Consider the following 12,928-nt stretch of genomic DNA (forward strand, 5'->3'; position numbering starts at 1 on the left):
TGCTTATCTTATTGTGACATGTATATTAATTGTGTGATTAGTACTGCGACCCCGTTTAAATGTTTTAAAAACTCGTGGTGATCCATGCGGGGGTGGTGAGCAGTTGCTTAGCGGTATATCTTGGATACGCGTGGGATCTAGTGGGGATGGAGTCATCACATATCGAGTCTTTAGTCTTCATTTGTGTTTGTTAGGACAGTTCCTTTCAGTTGGTTTATAGTTTGAGAATAGTTGTATTTTGCTTACAGTTGGTTTTGTAATGTAATCACTTAAACTTATTTGATAAAGTATGTTTCTTCATTGTCTTATGATTATCATGCCTCGGGTAACCGAGATGGTGGCATCCTTATACCTGAGTGGTCCTGGTAAGGCACTTGGAGTATGGGGGTGTTACACTAGTAGTAGTGCTAGAAGGACTAAAGACTGTACCGGCAGCACTAACAAGAAAAACTGAGGCAGCGGCTATGGTACTAGCAGGTGCGGAGACGGTGGTGGCAGCAGGGACCACCGTCTCAGACAAAGACAAGGATGGACTGACGGTCGAGCTAGTAGAAGGTGTAGAGCTAGAATCCATCCTAGTCAAATAGGGCAGGAGAAAACGATAAGCAATTAAGAATTAGCAGCTCTGAAACAGCAAGAATTTCCCAAAAGAGTCGAAAGTTTCGACTTGCAGCCCTTAATTCCCAAATTTTTTCCTCAAAAATTAGAACTTAGCAGATAGACAGCGATAGGGTGAAGGGTAACAGACAACAATAACAACAAAACAGCATGAAAAACTCAATGACAGTCGAAAATTTCGACTAAAATGAACCCTAATCACAGAATTTCACAAAAAATTCGAATTAAACATGTGAACTTCAATGAGGTAAGGGAATTAATGATCAAGTTAAGCAAATTAAGCATTGAATCACAATAATAGTCGAAACATTCGACCCAAAATGAATACCGAAATCCTAATTCCTAATTTACTTTAAGAAAGGCAAAATTAAAACAATTAAAATGCAAAGAAGTAAAGGAGTTACTTACTTGATGATAAGGAACCTACAAAGAGCAATTAATCGACACAAACAAGCAAAATTTGGCGATTTTTTATCGAAAAATCGCAAACCCTAAAGCCTCTAATTGACCGTGTAAAGCTGCCAAAATCAAAGGGAAAATAGAGGGCAAATGTCGAGTAATTAGTAATGAACAAAATGTAGGTGTTGGATTTGGTTTAAGGGCAATAAAAATGGAGTATTTGGGGGTTTTGTCGCAAATAATGGTGAAGGGTGAATAATGAATGGAAAAGAATGAAAAAGAAGGGAGTTAAGAGGACACTTCCTGTGCGTCATAATAAGTGTAACTCGATCGAGTGATTTTAAAACACTCGATCGAGACCTTTCAGCTTGAGACAACTCGATCGAGTAAAAATCTACTCGATCGAGTACTCCCTTATTTAGCCTTTCTCGATCGAGCACTCCGGAACCATTCGATCGAGCATAATTCACTCGATCGAGTACAAAAAGTACTCGATCGAGTTCTTTTCCTCGTGTAAGCCTTTGAATTTGCGTATAAGCTCCCCAAACCTGCATAAAAACACTCGCACAAATATCCCAAAATACCAAATATGAATAGTAATAGTCTATAGTCTTCTAAACTACGCTAAAAATATCTAAATTCTAATTGTCCTAATTAAATGCAATAAATAAATCCGACGGAAATTTTAAAAATTGTTTTTACAATTTGTTACACGGGGCATTTCCCCGCTCACTTCTCATAGCAATTCAGGAGCCCCTTGGAGGGCTCCTGACTGGAGGACGTCACCTCAGCAACATTAACCGTCCTCTTCATTCTCGACGAGCTTGTATTTGAATCATTAGGAGGAGAATAGTTGACGTCCACATACGCGCAAACTTTCCTCGTCCTTATTCCTTCCTCACCAGCTTTAGCGTCATCACTCCCACTTTGACTGACATTAATTGCACAATACCAATGTACAGCTCGTGCATTATTTTCATCTGTACCTGCAGCAAGGAAAACAGACAAACATTCCTCCTTTTTGCCCTCAATCTGAGGCGGAGGGGTCACGATAGCAGCACAATATTCCAAATATTCATTTGGAGTGTCAATAGGAGAGTCCGTAGAAGAGAGGGCATTGCAAGGCTGAGCTTGCATGGGAGCCCTTCGGAACTTAGACTGATGGAATATCAATTCCTCGTCCCCAACCTGGAAAGTCAATGTCTTGCCCCCCAACGTCTATCACTGCACGAGCAGTGAATAAAAACGGTCTCCCTAAAATGATAGGGGTATATGTGTCCTCGGGGATGTCAAGCACAACGAAATCGACGGGAATAAAGAATCTCTCGATCTTAACAGGTATGTCTTCTATGACACCTAATGGCCGTGATATACTACGGTCGGCCATCTGAACAGTCATATTTATGCAATTAAACTTGGTCAAACCAAGTCTCTTAGTAAGAGACAGCGGTAAGACACTCCGGCTAGCGCCAAGATCGCATAACGCGTTATCAATTAAGTGGGTACCAATGTGACACGGAATTGAGAAACTACCAGGGTCTGACTGTTTGGGAGGTAACTTATTCTGAACTAAGGCCATCCCTACCTCGGTTAAAGCTACCGCCTCATGATCGTTAATGTGCCTCTTACGTGATAAAATTTCTTTCATAAATTTAAGGTAAGAGGGTACCTGTGTCAGCAATTCGGCGAACGGAACGGTAACTTGCAAGCTTTTCAGGAGTTCGGAAAATTTACCGAACTGTTTATTAGCCTTTGTGTTCTGCAGACGCCTCGGGAAGGCCACCGTGATAGGTATCTCGAGCGCCTTGTTCCTCTCTTCCAACGTATCAGCTGGATCAAGCTCTAAATCCTCCGATCGAGACTTCTTACCTCTCGAACGGTGTCTTTCAGGCGATATTTCACTCGATCGATCACTAGCAGGCTCTCGATCGAGTACTTCTTTAACAGCATCACTCGATCGAGCAAAAATATCACTCGATCGAGCAGAATCCTCAATAAAATCACTCGATCGAGCTGTTTGTTTTACTCGATCGAGCTGTTCTTTTTTCCTGGTTACTCGATCGACCAGAAATTCCACTCGATCGAGTCTTTTCTTCAACTTTTTCACTCGATTGACCACCTGAAACCAGTCGATCGAGTATCTTCTTTTTCGTCAACTCTTTTTCATCAACAGTACACTGTTCATCAGCAGTAATTACCTTCCTCGGGTCTGATTTTAACAATTCCGGTCCCTCAAATGAACGACCACTTCTCAGATTTATTAAATTCACCGTCTCATGTGGATTCTTATCGGCTTGTGATGGTAAATAACTCTGCTTCCTCGTGGATTGCTTTGCGGCTAACTGGCCAACTTGAGTTTCATGTGACTTGATGGATGCATCTTTCTGTTGGTCACTTAGTTGCCATTGCTTTGTCAAAGACTGCAACATCGTCTTCAACTCAGATAACTCGCTCACCCCACCCGAGGATGATGCACCGTGATTAGGTCTAGGAAAGGAATAAGGCTTCTGAAAGCCTTGTTGAGCCTTATGAGGAGGGACATATGGCTGCTGCTGCTGTGGAGGAGGGGTAGGATTGAGCACATTTTGACTTGTCCACCTCAAATTGGGATGAACTGCCCCTTGGTTATTATAATAGGAAACCCCTCCTTGCCTGTATAGTTGAAAACCAAGGACCTGTTCCTTCTCTGTAAGACAGCCAACAGCAGTATGACCATCGTTGCTCCCACACCTCTCACATGTGACGGTCTCCCCTCTAGTAAGCAAATGGACCGTCTGAGGCTCCCCAGCAGAATGCAGCTCCAATTTATCAAAACGAGCATTCATGGCTTCCAACTGAGCCACGACTGCCTTATCAACCGCGTGAACTATTCGAATACCATCCCTCGGGTTCCCATACTCGGCACAATGGGTCGCCATCTCCTCAATAATTTCCCATCCTTTATCATCATCAATATTCTTTTGAAATCTTCCGTTGGATGAGGCATCAAGTATGGCTCTGTGGTCATCGTACAGCCCATTGTAGAACTAATTGGACAGAAACCATGGATCAAAACCATGGTGAGGAAGAGACCTCACCAACCTCTTGAACCGGCACCAAGCTTCATAGAAAGTTTCATCAGGTGCCTGCTTGAAACTAGTGATCTTAACCCTCAGCTGATTGGTGCGCTGCGGAGGGAAATATCTCTTATAAAAAGCAAGAGCAAGGGTCTCCCAGTCTGTGATCCTCGCGGCCGCACGGTCCAAGTCAGTCACCCATTCCCTGGCTGAGTCAGTCAAAGAAAAAGGAAACAACACCTCCTTAATCTTGTCTTGAGTTACCCCCTTTGTGGGGGGGATAATAGAACAGTAGTCCGTAAAGACCTCCATATGCTTCCTCGGGTCTTCACCTGCCACACCCCTGAAGAGATTTCTCTCCACCAGATTGATATAGGACGGATGGATATCAAAAGTGTTCCCATCCTCAGTCTGGAGATTGAAACCCTTGGGAATAGATGATGCTTTAGGCTCCGAATGACTTGCAATATTCGGCATGTTTACTGGTTGGTTTATAGAACTTAGACTATCTTCTACTAAAGATTGATCTTCTGTAAATAGGAAATGCTGAAGTTCGGGTTTGAAAGTACTCAAGTCTTCCTTTCGCGATTCTCTTTGCAGACGGAGTCTATGCCTTAACAGTCTCTCTGGCTCAGAATCAGCTGAAACTAACTCCAACCTGTTTGACCCGGGCATACACAAGACTGAAAGAAAATAAAAAAGAATTGTCTCAAGGAATAAGAATTCCCTGAGACGGATAAAATAAACGAAACAAAAAACAGATAGGGCAATTGCCTCCCCGGCAACGGTGCCAAAATTTGACAGGGCAGTCGTATACCTATAAAAAATAACTAACTAAACTAACTATATAGCTAGGGAAGTCAGGTCGATCTCCTCAGGGAGGCAAGATATCTGTAAAGAGTCCGTCTATTTGGTCACAAAATGAGGGGTTTATGATTAATTTTCTAAACTAAAAGGTGTAAAAGAATGAGAAGCAAGGAAAGAGCAGTGAAGGCAGAAAATAGAGATAAGCTATCAATAAAGAAGGGACATGTCAGGATTGCGGTTCACTACGGTAGTTGATCGAGTCCATTTCGTGTTCACAATTAAGCATATGTGGTCGTTGGTCAATGGTCAATGGTCGATACAAAACACAATTTATACTTCACAAACAACTCTACAATTAGTAAAGAGGCAAGTAAAGGTCGGATCCCAAGGGACGGGTATTGAAATGAAGATTCTATTGTAACTAGTGGTGTCTAGGGGTGTCACAAATTGGGTTGATGTAGAAGGTTACTAAACTAAGATAGCAATGAAAATAAACTAACAAGGTAAATAAAATAAGGGGTGTAAACAATTGATTAAAAGCACTAGGGTGTCATGGGTTCATAGGAGAATCATGGGATATGATCATACAAACATGTTCTCAAATTATAAGCAAGCAATTATTGTTGTGATGGATTGAGTTGGGTTATATCTTACAATCCTAGGAAAGTTTGGGTCCCGGAGCCGAATCTCTTGGATTGTACAACACCTACAAGTCGACTTAATCTTCCCTACTTAACACATGCATGGTCTAACAAGACTCGAGTTGGGTTATGTCTTACAAGTCAAGTTGAAAGGATAGAAGATGATAGTAAATGCAAGGATTCATAGGCTTAGCATTTCATCAAATATAACATGTGCATGTATTAAGATCAAAACAAGCAAGCAAATAAGATATGAAAGCATATTAATTTAAGCATGAATCATTCCCATGTTGGTTTCCCCTAATCACCCATTAAACCCTAGCTAAGAGACTACTCACTCATTATCATATTGATCATGCTAGAAAGGTTGTCAATCATACTAACATAATGAAACATGATGAATAAATGAAAGTAATTAGCAATAATTAAAAAGGGATTAAGAGATTATACCTACTAATGATTCCAATAATAAAGCAAGAATAATAGAAGTACTTGAATCCTAGATTGAGAGGTTGTCAATCTCCCAATAATAACCCAAATAATCTTCAATTACCCAAAATAAAGTAAGAACAAGAGAGAGATTAAAGAACTAAAACTTGGATTAAAACTTGATTAATATTTGATTACAATATTGAAGAGAGATTTGATTGATATTAACTACACTAATTATTGATAAGAAGAACATGCTCCTCTAATTAGACTAATGGGGTATTTATAGTGAAAATTAGGGAGGATGCATTAGGGTTAACTAAGGGCTAAACTAGTAATTACACTTTTAAGTTGAGCAAGGAGACTAAAGGGATTCTCGAGAGAAGGGCTTCTCTTATCGTTGCTAGAAGAATGAAAACGTCTTTGTCTTGCCGCAATCCGTGCGGGTGGGAGTTGGGACGGCCGGATCTGGGCTGAGGAATCCGAGCGGATTCTTGGGCAAGACGCTCGGATTGGCGAGGGGGAATCCGAGCGGATTCCTTTGTGGGACGCTCGGATTGGGCTTGGACGGACGGACGGATTGTGTACGATCCGTTCGGATTGTTTGTCAGCATCTTTTCTTCTTCTTTTCTTCCCTTTTCTTCATGAATTCCTTGGGGATTTCCTTGGGGACTCAAGGATCCTTTTCTCAACATTGCTCTTCTACTATGCTATGTACAAAGGCCTTCTAGTCTTGTCTCTCCTTGATGCTTGGTCATTGAATATGATCAATTTAGCCTTGTTTTGCCATGAAAATGCAAGATTCTTACTCCTTTCCTACCAAGGGATCAAAATCTCAAAGAATATGCAAAACAAAGAACTAAAGATAAGAAATGACCCAAATAGGCACTAAAAAGCATGAAAACAATGGTAATTCGGGGGCTAAATATGCGCCAATTATGGTCACATCAGTAGTCCAGTGACTCAATTGCAAATAGTCTAGATAAATTACTGTGAGACGGATATGGAAAGGTCCTTCCGATCCACTTTCTATCCTAGATTTCCACTAACTTAACTTTCGTCCTCGTCAGGGTAGTCTACTGTTCATAGCAGGTCTATTTAGTCCAATCTTCCGATCCAGGATTAAATTTAACCAGATTAAAAGGTGACTCAGAAGCGTGCACTCAACTAAGTCGGTAAATACAGTTATATTGCTTTGGGGACAGAATCTCACAATTAACTCATCTAACCTATTCACTACATCGTCACATTTCTACTGTAGATCCCCTAATCCCAACATGAAATAAATTAGCTACTCATATTATCAATATTGTCAAAACTAATAATAATGAATAAACCAATAATAAACATATTGAAATGATAATTAAATGGCATAAAAGAAATTAGGGTAGAAATTAAGATAAATAAATAAGAGAATCAAAGCAAACGAATAATAGATTAAGAATAAAAGAGAGTAAGAGATTTCAATCGCGAGAATTCCGGCGTAAAGAACACAAGATCCAAGCTAAATAACCCCGAAAGTAAAAGTTACAGTGAAAGGAGAAAAGCAGCGTTCAAGAGTAGTGTAAAAATAATAGATAATGATATCTAATGACCTAATTATCGAGCATTTAAATAGAATTAAGCTAAGTCCACAAGCTAATTATAAATTCACGAACTAATTAAAGCCCATTAAAGACTGAACCACTCGATCGAGCAGAAATAGAGCTCGATCGAGTAACACCCAATTCCAGCACTGTCGATCGAGTAAAACAAACTACTCGATCGACCAACACAGCTACAAAAACCACTCGATCGACCAATAAAAGGGCTCGATCGAGTGTTCTTCCTCTGAACAGCTCCAAACTCGTAGTCGACTGCCTCGTAGACCGTTCCTTCACGCATCCCAACACAAGATCTCGCTCTGAAAAATCCCGTCTCCTCAAAATGCATGCAAAGTGGGACGAAAATGGTACGATTCCACTACTTTCACGTTCATCCCTACAAAACGGACAAAACGAACCAAAGTAGCCAATTCGGGATATAATGCAATATAAACAGTACAAAAGTACATGGAAATACGTGCTAAAATAGGATAAAAAGACTATACAAAATGCACGTATCACTTGGCATGGTTAAATCCTCATAAAGTTTAGAGAACGAAACTCCTTGCTTATATTATTGGTAAGCACAGACTCGCTCTACGTCCGCCATGCTAGTAATAGGATCATGTCCTTCCGTACCACATCTGCCACAAATCACCTCTTTCTCAATCATAGCATGGACCTACTCATGATCACCTGATATTTGTGGAATATCTATCTCAGCTACAAGAGGTTCACGAGCTCTTTCGTTCACTCGTCTACCTCCTCTGGGATTTCCATACTCAGATACATGAATGGCCATGTCTTCAATAAGATACCATCCCTTGTCATCTTCAACGTTTTTCTGAAATCTCCCTTTTGCCGCATTATCCAATATGGCTCTTTGATCGGCATACAACCCGTTGTAAAATTGGGTGCATAGTAACCATCGTTGGAAACCATGGTGAGGTACAGAGCGAAATAGGTTCTTGAACCTAGCCCAAGCTTCACTCAAATCTTCAGTAGCCAATTGCGTGAATGTAGTGATTTGGCCTCTTAATGCATTGGTGCGCTGTGGTGGAAAGTACCTTATGTAGAAGGCTAAGGCTAGGGAATTCCAGTCAGTAACACCAGTAGCTTCCCTATCCAAATCTCTTAACTATTCCCAGGCGTCATCAATCAAGGAAAAAGGAAAAAGAACTCCCTTGACCCAATCCCGTGTCACCCCAGCAGCTAAAGGAATGGTGGAGTAATACTCAGTAAACAACTCTATATGCTTACACGGATCTTCGCCAGCTACCCCCTTGAACATATTCCTCTCAACCAACTGAATATAGGAAGGATGAATTCCAAAGGTGCCTGAATCTGTAGTAGGAAATAAGAAACCTTTGGGCAGAGAATCTACGGTAGGTTCTGAGTATCTGGCGATGTTCGGCATCTTAGCAAATGGAGTTGTAAAAATAGCAGATATAATAGTGCCCTCTTCTAGGACAGACTACCTGCAACACAATGATAGCACTAGAGAAAAATATGAGATCAGTCTCAAGGAATAATTCCTTGAGATGAGAGACAAACTTAAAATAAAGCAAAAAAATGACACCACATCCCCGGCAACGGTGCCAAAATTTGACACGGCTGTCGCAACCCTATCAAAAATAAAAACAACCGGTCTCTATAAAATTTAGTAGAGGCAGTCGGGTATCGAATCCACAGGGAGATGGAAAAATATATGCTAAACTAAGTCCATCTGAGTAATTGTTTCTTGGGGGTTTGATTGTTTATTCTAAACTACGGAGATGTAAAGGAAAGAGAAAGAGCCAAGAGAATTAAAGCAAAACATTAACAATATTAAATAAAGAGAAACAGCTAGGACAGTCGGTTCACCTTGGTTTTCTAGGAGTCTAATCTAGGTTCATAGGTCAACACAAATCCGGTCAGCAGCGTAATGAAAAGGTCCTCTCGGTCCGCTATTTGCCCTAAAACATTATTAACCTAGCTTTCACCCTCATTAGAATGCCCTAATGTTCATTGCAAGTCTTACCCCCTCCAATCTCTCGATCTAGGTCAAGGTGTATCGATTCAATTAGTTAAATGCGTCGACTCAAGAAACTAATCGCTATTAAATGCAACGATTAACAACACATACCTAATTTGCATCAAGCCCTAATCACATATTCACAATTTCCCTAATTACCATGGCTCCCCTATGTCCTAGCATAGAAGATTAGCTATGCATAATTATTGAGTAATCAATATCAATACATAAAACAATAGAATTAAACATAGTGATAAATCGCTAGACAAAACAAAGAGGAAGAACCAAAAGAGAAATGAGATTTAAAGAGCAAGAATGATAAATGCAATAGTAATCAATTGAATTAAAGATTCGAAAATACCGATACAAGAGAGTTCCAAGCAATAGAGAGTTTTTAGGTTTCAAGAGTAAAGTTAGAAGAGATGAGAGAGAGAAGAAGAAGAAGTCCTGCAGTCGTTCCCTCCTTTCTTATTTATTCCCCAAATACCAAAAAAAGAATATCCGAAATTCAACTATAAAATTGCGTAATTAATTAAGCTTCTCGATCGAGTAGAATTAAATTCCTCGATTGAGGACAATAAGCAACAAACCACTTGATCGAGTAACACAAGTAATCGATCGAGGAACTCAATAACCACCCAGCTCGATCGAGTAAAGAAAGGACTCGATCGAGGTCTTTTAGCATCCAAGGGTACTCGATTGACTAGTTGCCACCAGTCTAGTCGATCAAGAGCAATAGCACCATATCAGCGTAGGTGCACTCAAAACATCTTCCGAAACCACTTCACGCATACTTAGGCAACAATATCCGTGCTCCGATTCTTCATTCTCCGAAATGCATGCAAACGAGGCCAGTTTAGGCTCGATTATGCTCCTTCCGGCTCATTCCTACAATTAACACAAGACAAACCAAAGTAGACTATTCGGGGGACATTTGTAACTAGATGCCACATAAATAGCATAGAAATGTGTGTAATATAGGGTGAAAACCTTATATAATACACGCGCATCAAGTTTGCAATTGGTGGAGAGTGGTTTTGATTACCTTGGTGGTATGGTTGCCGAGCCCGTTCTTCATCATGAGATTCTTGATAACTTAGTGGATGATACTACTTTCAAAGGTTTCCAAGCTAATTTTATTGAAGGGAAAGCTAAAGATTGTGAGATTAATGCTAGAGGTTATCTTCGTTACCGAGGTCGCATATATGTACCCGACGCTGTTGATTTGAGAAAGAGTTCTTGATGAAGCCCATCTATCCCCTTATTTGATTCACCCTGGAGGAGACAAGGTGTATAAGGATTTGAAGCTTCAGTTTTGGTGGCCTAACATGAAGAATGACATAGTATCATATGTTGGAAGATGTCTTACTTGTCAACAAGTTAAGATTGAGCATAAAAGACTCGGAGGTTTGCTACAACCATTGGATGTTCCTTTATAGAAGTTGGAATCCATCTCTATGGATTTTGTTATGGCTTTGCCTAAGACCGTTGGTGGAAAGGATGCCGTATGGGTGATTGTGGATAGGTTGTCCAAGTGTGCTAGGTTCGTTCCTATCAAGGAAACTTGGAGTTAAAATCGACATTCTAGTGCTTACGTTGAGGAGATCGTTCGTTACCATGGTGTCCCTAAGGAGATTGTGTTTGATCGTGACCCAAGGTTTTGCTCGAGATTTTGGAAAGCTTTGCAAGATGCTATGGGTAGTAAGTTGTTGATGAGTACCGCTTCTCATGCCGCTACCGATGGACAATCCGAGAGGACGATTCAAACTCTAGAAGACTTGTTGCGTGATTGTGCCCTTGATTTTCATGCTAATTGGGAGAAGAGCTTACCTTTGGTGGAATTTTCCTACAACAACAGTTTTTAAGCTTCTATCAAGATGGCCCCTTATGAAGCCTTTTATGGAAGGAAGTGCCGTAGTCCGATTTATTTGGATCAAGCAAGTGATGTTCATGATCTAGGACCCGACAAGTTAGCCGAGACGATTGACCAAGTGAAGCTCATCCGTGAAAGAATGAAAGCCGCCCAGGATCGTCAGAAGTCATATGCCGATGTTCGTCGTCGACCTTTGGAGTTTGAAGTTGGAGAAAAAGTGTTCTTGAAAGTGTCCCTGATAAAAGGAGTTAAGAGGTTTGGAGTTAAAGGGAAGTTGAGTCCAAAGTACATCGGACCTTATGATGTTGTGAAGAGGATTGGTGCTGTGGCTTACAAATTGGATTTGCCCCCGAGTTTGGGTAAAATTCATGACGTTACCCACGTGTCTCAACTTAGGAAATACATTAGCGACCCTAGTCATTTGTTGCAAAATGATATTCCCGAGCTTGAACCTAGTCTTTCTTTCGAGGAGAGACCGATCTGTATCTTGGATAAGAAGGAGAAGAAGCTAAGGAGAAAAGTGGTTCCCATGGTGAAGGTTTTGTGGAAGTGTGGTGACGTGGAAGTGGAGACTTGGGAGCTGGAGGCTCCCATGCGTGCGAAGTATCCTAGTTTTTTCTCGTGAGGTAATCTCCCGTGCTTCAAGTTTCGAGGACGAAACTTTTTAAAAGGAGGGATGATTGTAACACCCGCGCTTTATTTTCTTCATGTTTTAAATAATTTTTTTTAAGTGATTTTATTTAAAAAATTATAATTTAAAACTTATTTTTATAAAATATCGTCGTAGTCATTATAATGGTAGTAATAATATAGATAATGATAATAATATTTTCCGTCTTGAGTTATAATAGGCTGGAGACGTAATTTCTAGTAGAAATCGACTCATTTAGAGTTGTTGGTCCTAATATGGCTTATGGACCTTTTTCCTTCTCTTTTCTCTTGACAAAACCCTCACATAAACCCCACAACTTCATCTCATTCACTCATAATTTCTGAAATTTTGCAACAAACACACCACCATTGTTACTCCATCTCCACTCAACCCTAAAATCCCCTTATCTCACTCAATTCTTCGCCAATTTCGTTCATTCTCGCGCCATTCTTCTCCTCATCCCGTTCTTCATCTTTCTAAGTATGAAAGATCCTATCTTTCGTCTATTTCAAAAATTCCATCTTTTTAAGATGTGAGTTTTGTGCTAAATTTTACTCTTATTGTGTCTTAGGTGAAGGACTCGAGGACCCGGAAGAAGACTCTTACATTGTTGATGAGGAATTGGACGAGTGAAGACGCTTTTATGGTAACGATGATAAGTTACTCGACAAAGTGTCAAATGTGCATGCTTTGGTTGCTAATTTAGCCTTTCAAATGTTAAAATCTGAATTTTGGTTGTGTTTTGCTTGAATTTTGGTTGAATTGTGTTCTCACATAAATTTCTCACATGTTTTGTTGAAAGTTTCAAGCTTTATTGTCTAAAATCTGTAATGGTTGAATTTCCGTCTCAAATACG

At 40.3% G+C, this 12,928-nt stretch overlaps 1 protein-coding gene and 1 non-coding gene across 2 annotated transcripts; both read left to right on the forward strand.

The window, feature by feature from the left end:
- Positions 1-4,068: 4,068 nt before the first annotated feature.
- Positions 4,069-4,174, forward strand: LOC141625082 (small nucleolar RNA R71). Its single transcript, XR_012534878.1, has one exon. It is a non-coding gene; the product is annotated as a small nucleolar RNA R71 (small nucleolar RNA).
- A 7,385-nt stretch (positions 4,175-11,559) lies between these two features.
- LOC141617423 (uncharacterized) lies at positions 11,560-12,705 on the forward strand. The gene is made up of 2 exons (XM_074434624.1): positions 11,560-11,875; positions 12,644-12,705. The coding sequence occupies exons 1-2, from the start codon at positions 11,560-11,562 to the stop codon at positions 12,703-12,705; spliced, it is 378 nt and encodes a 125-aa protein (XP_074290725.1).
- The last annotated feature ends 223 nt before the right edge of the window (positions 12,706-12,928 follow it).

This window comes from Silene latifolia, chromosome X, assembly GCF_048544455.1.
Source record: "Silene latifolia isolate original U9 population chromosome X, ASM4854445v1, whole genome shotgun sequence".
Classification (NCBI taxonomy): Eukaryota; Viridiplantae; Streptophyta; class Magnoliopsida; order Caryophyllales; family Caryophyllaceae; genus Silene; species Silene latifolia.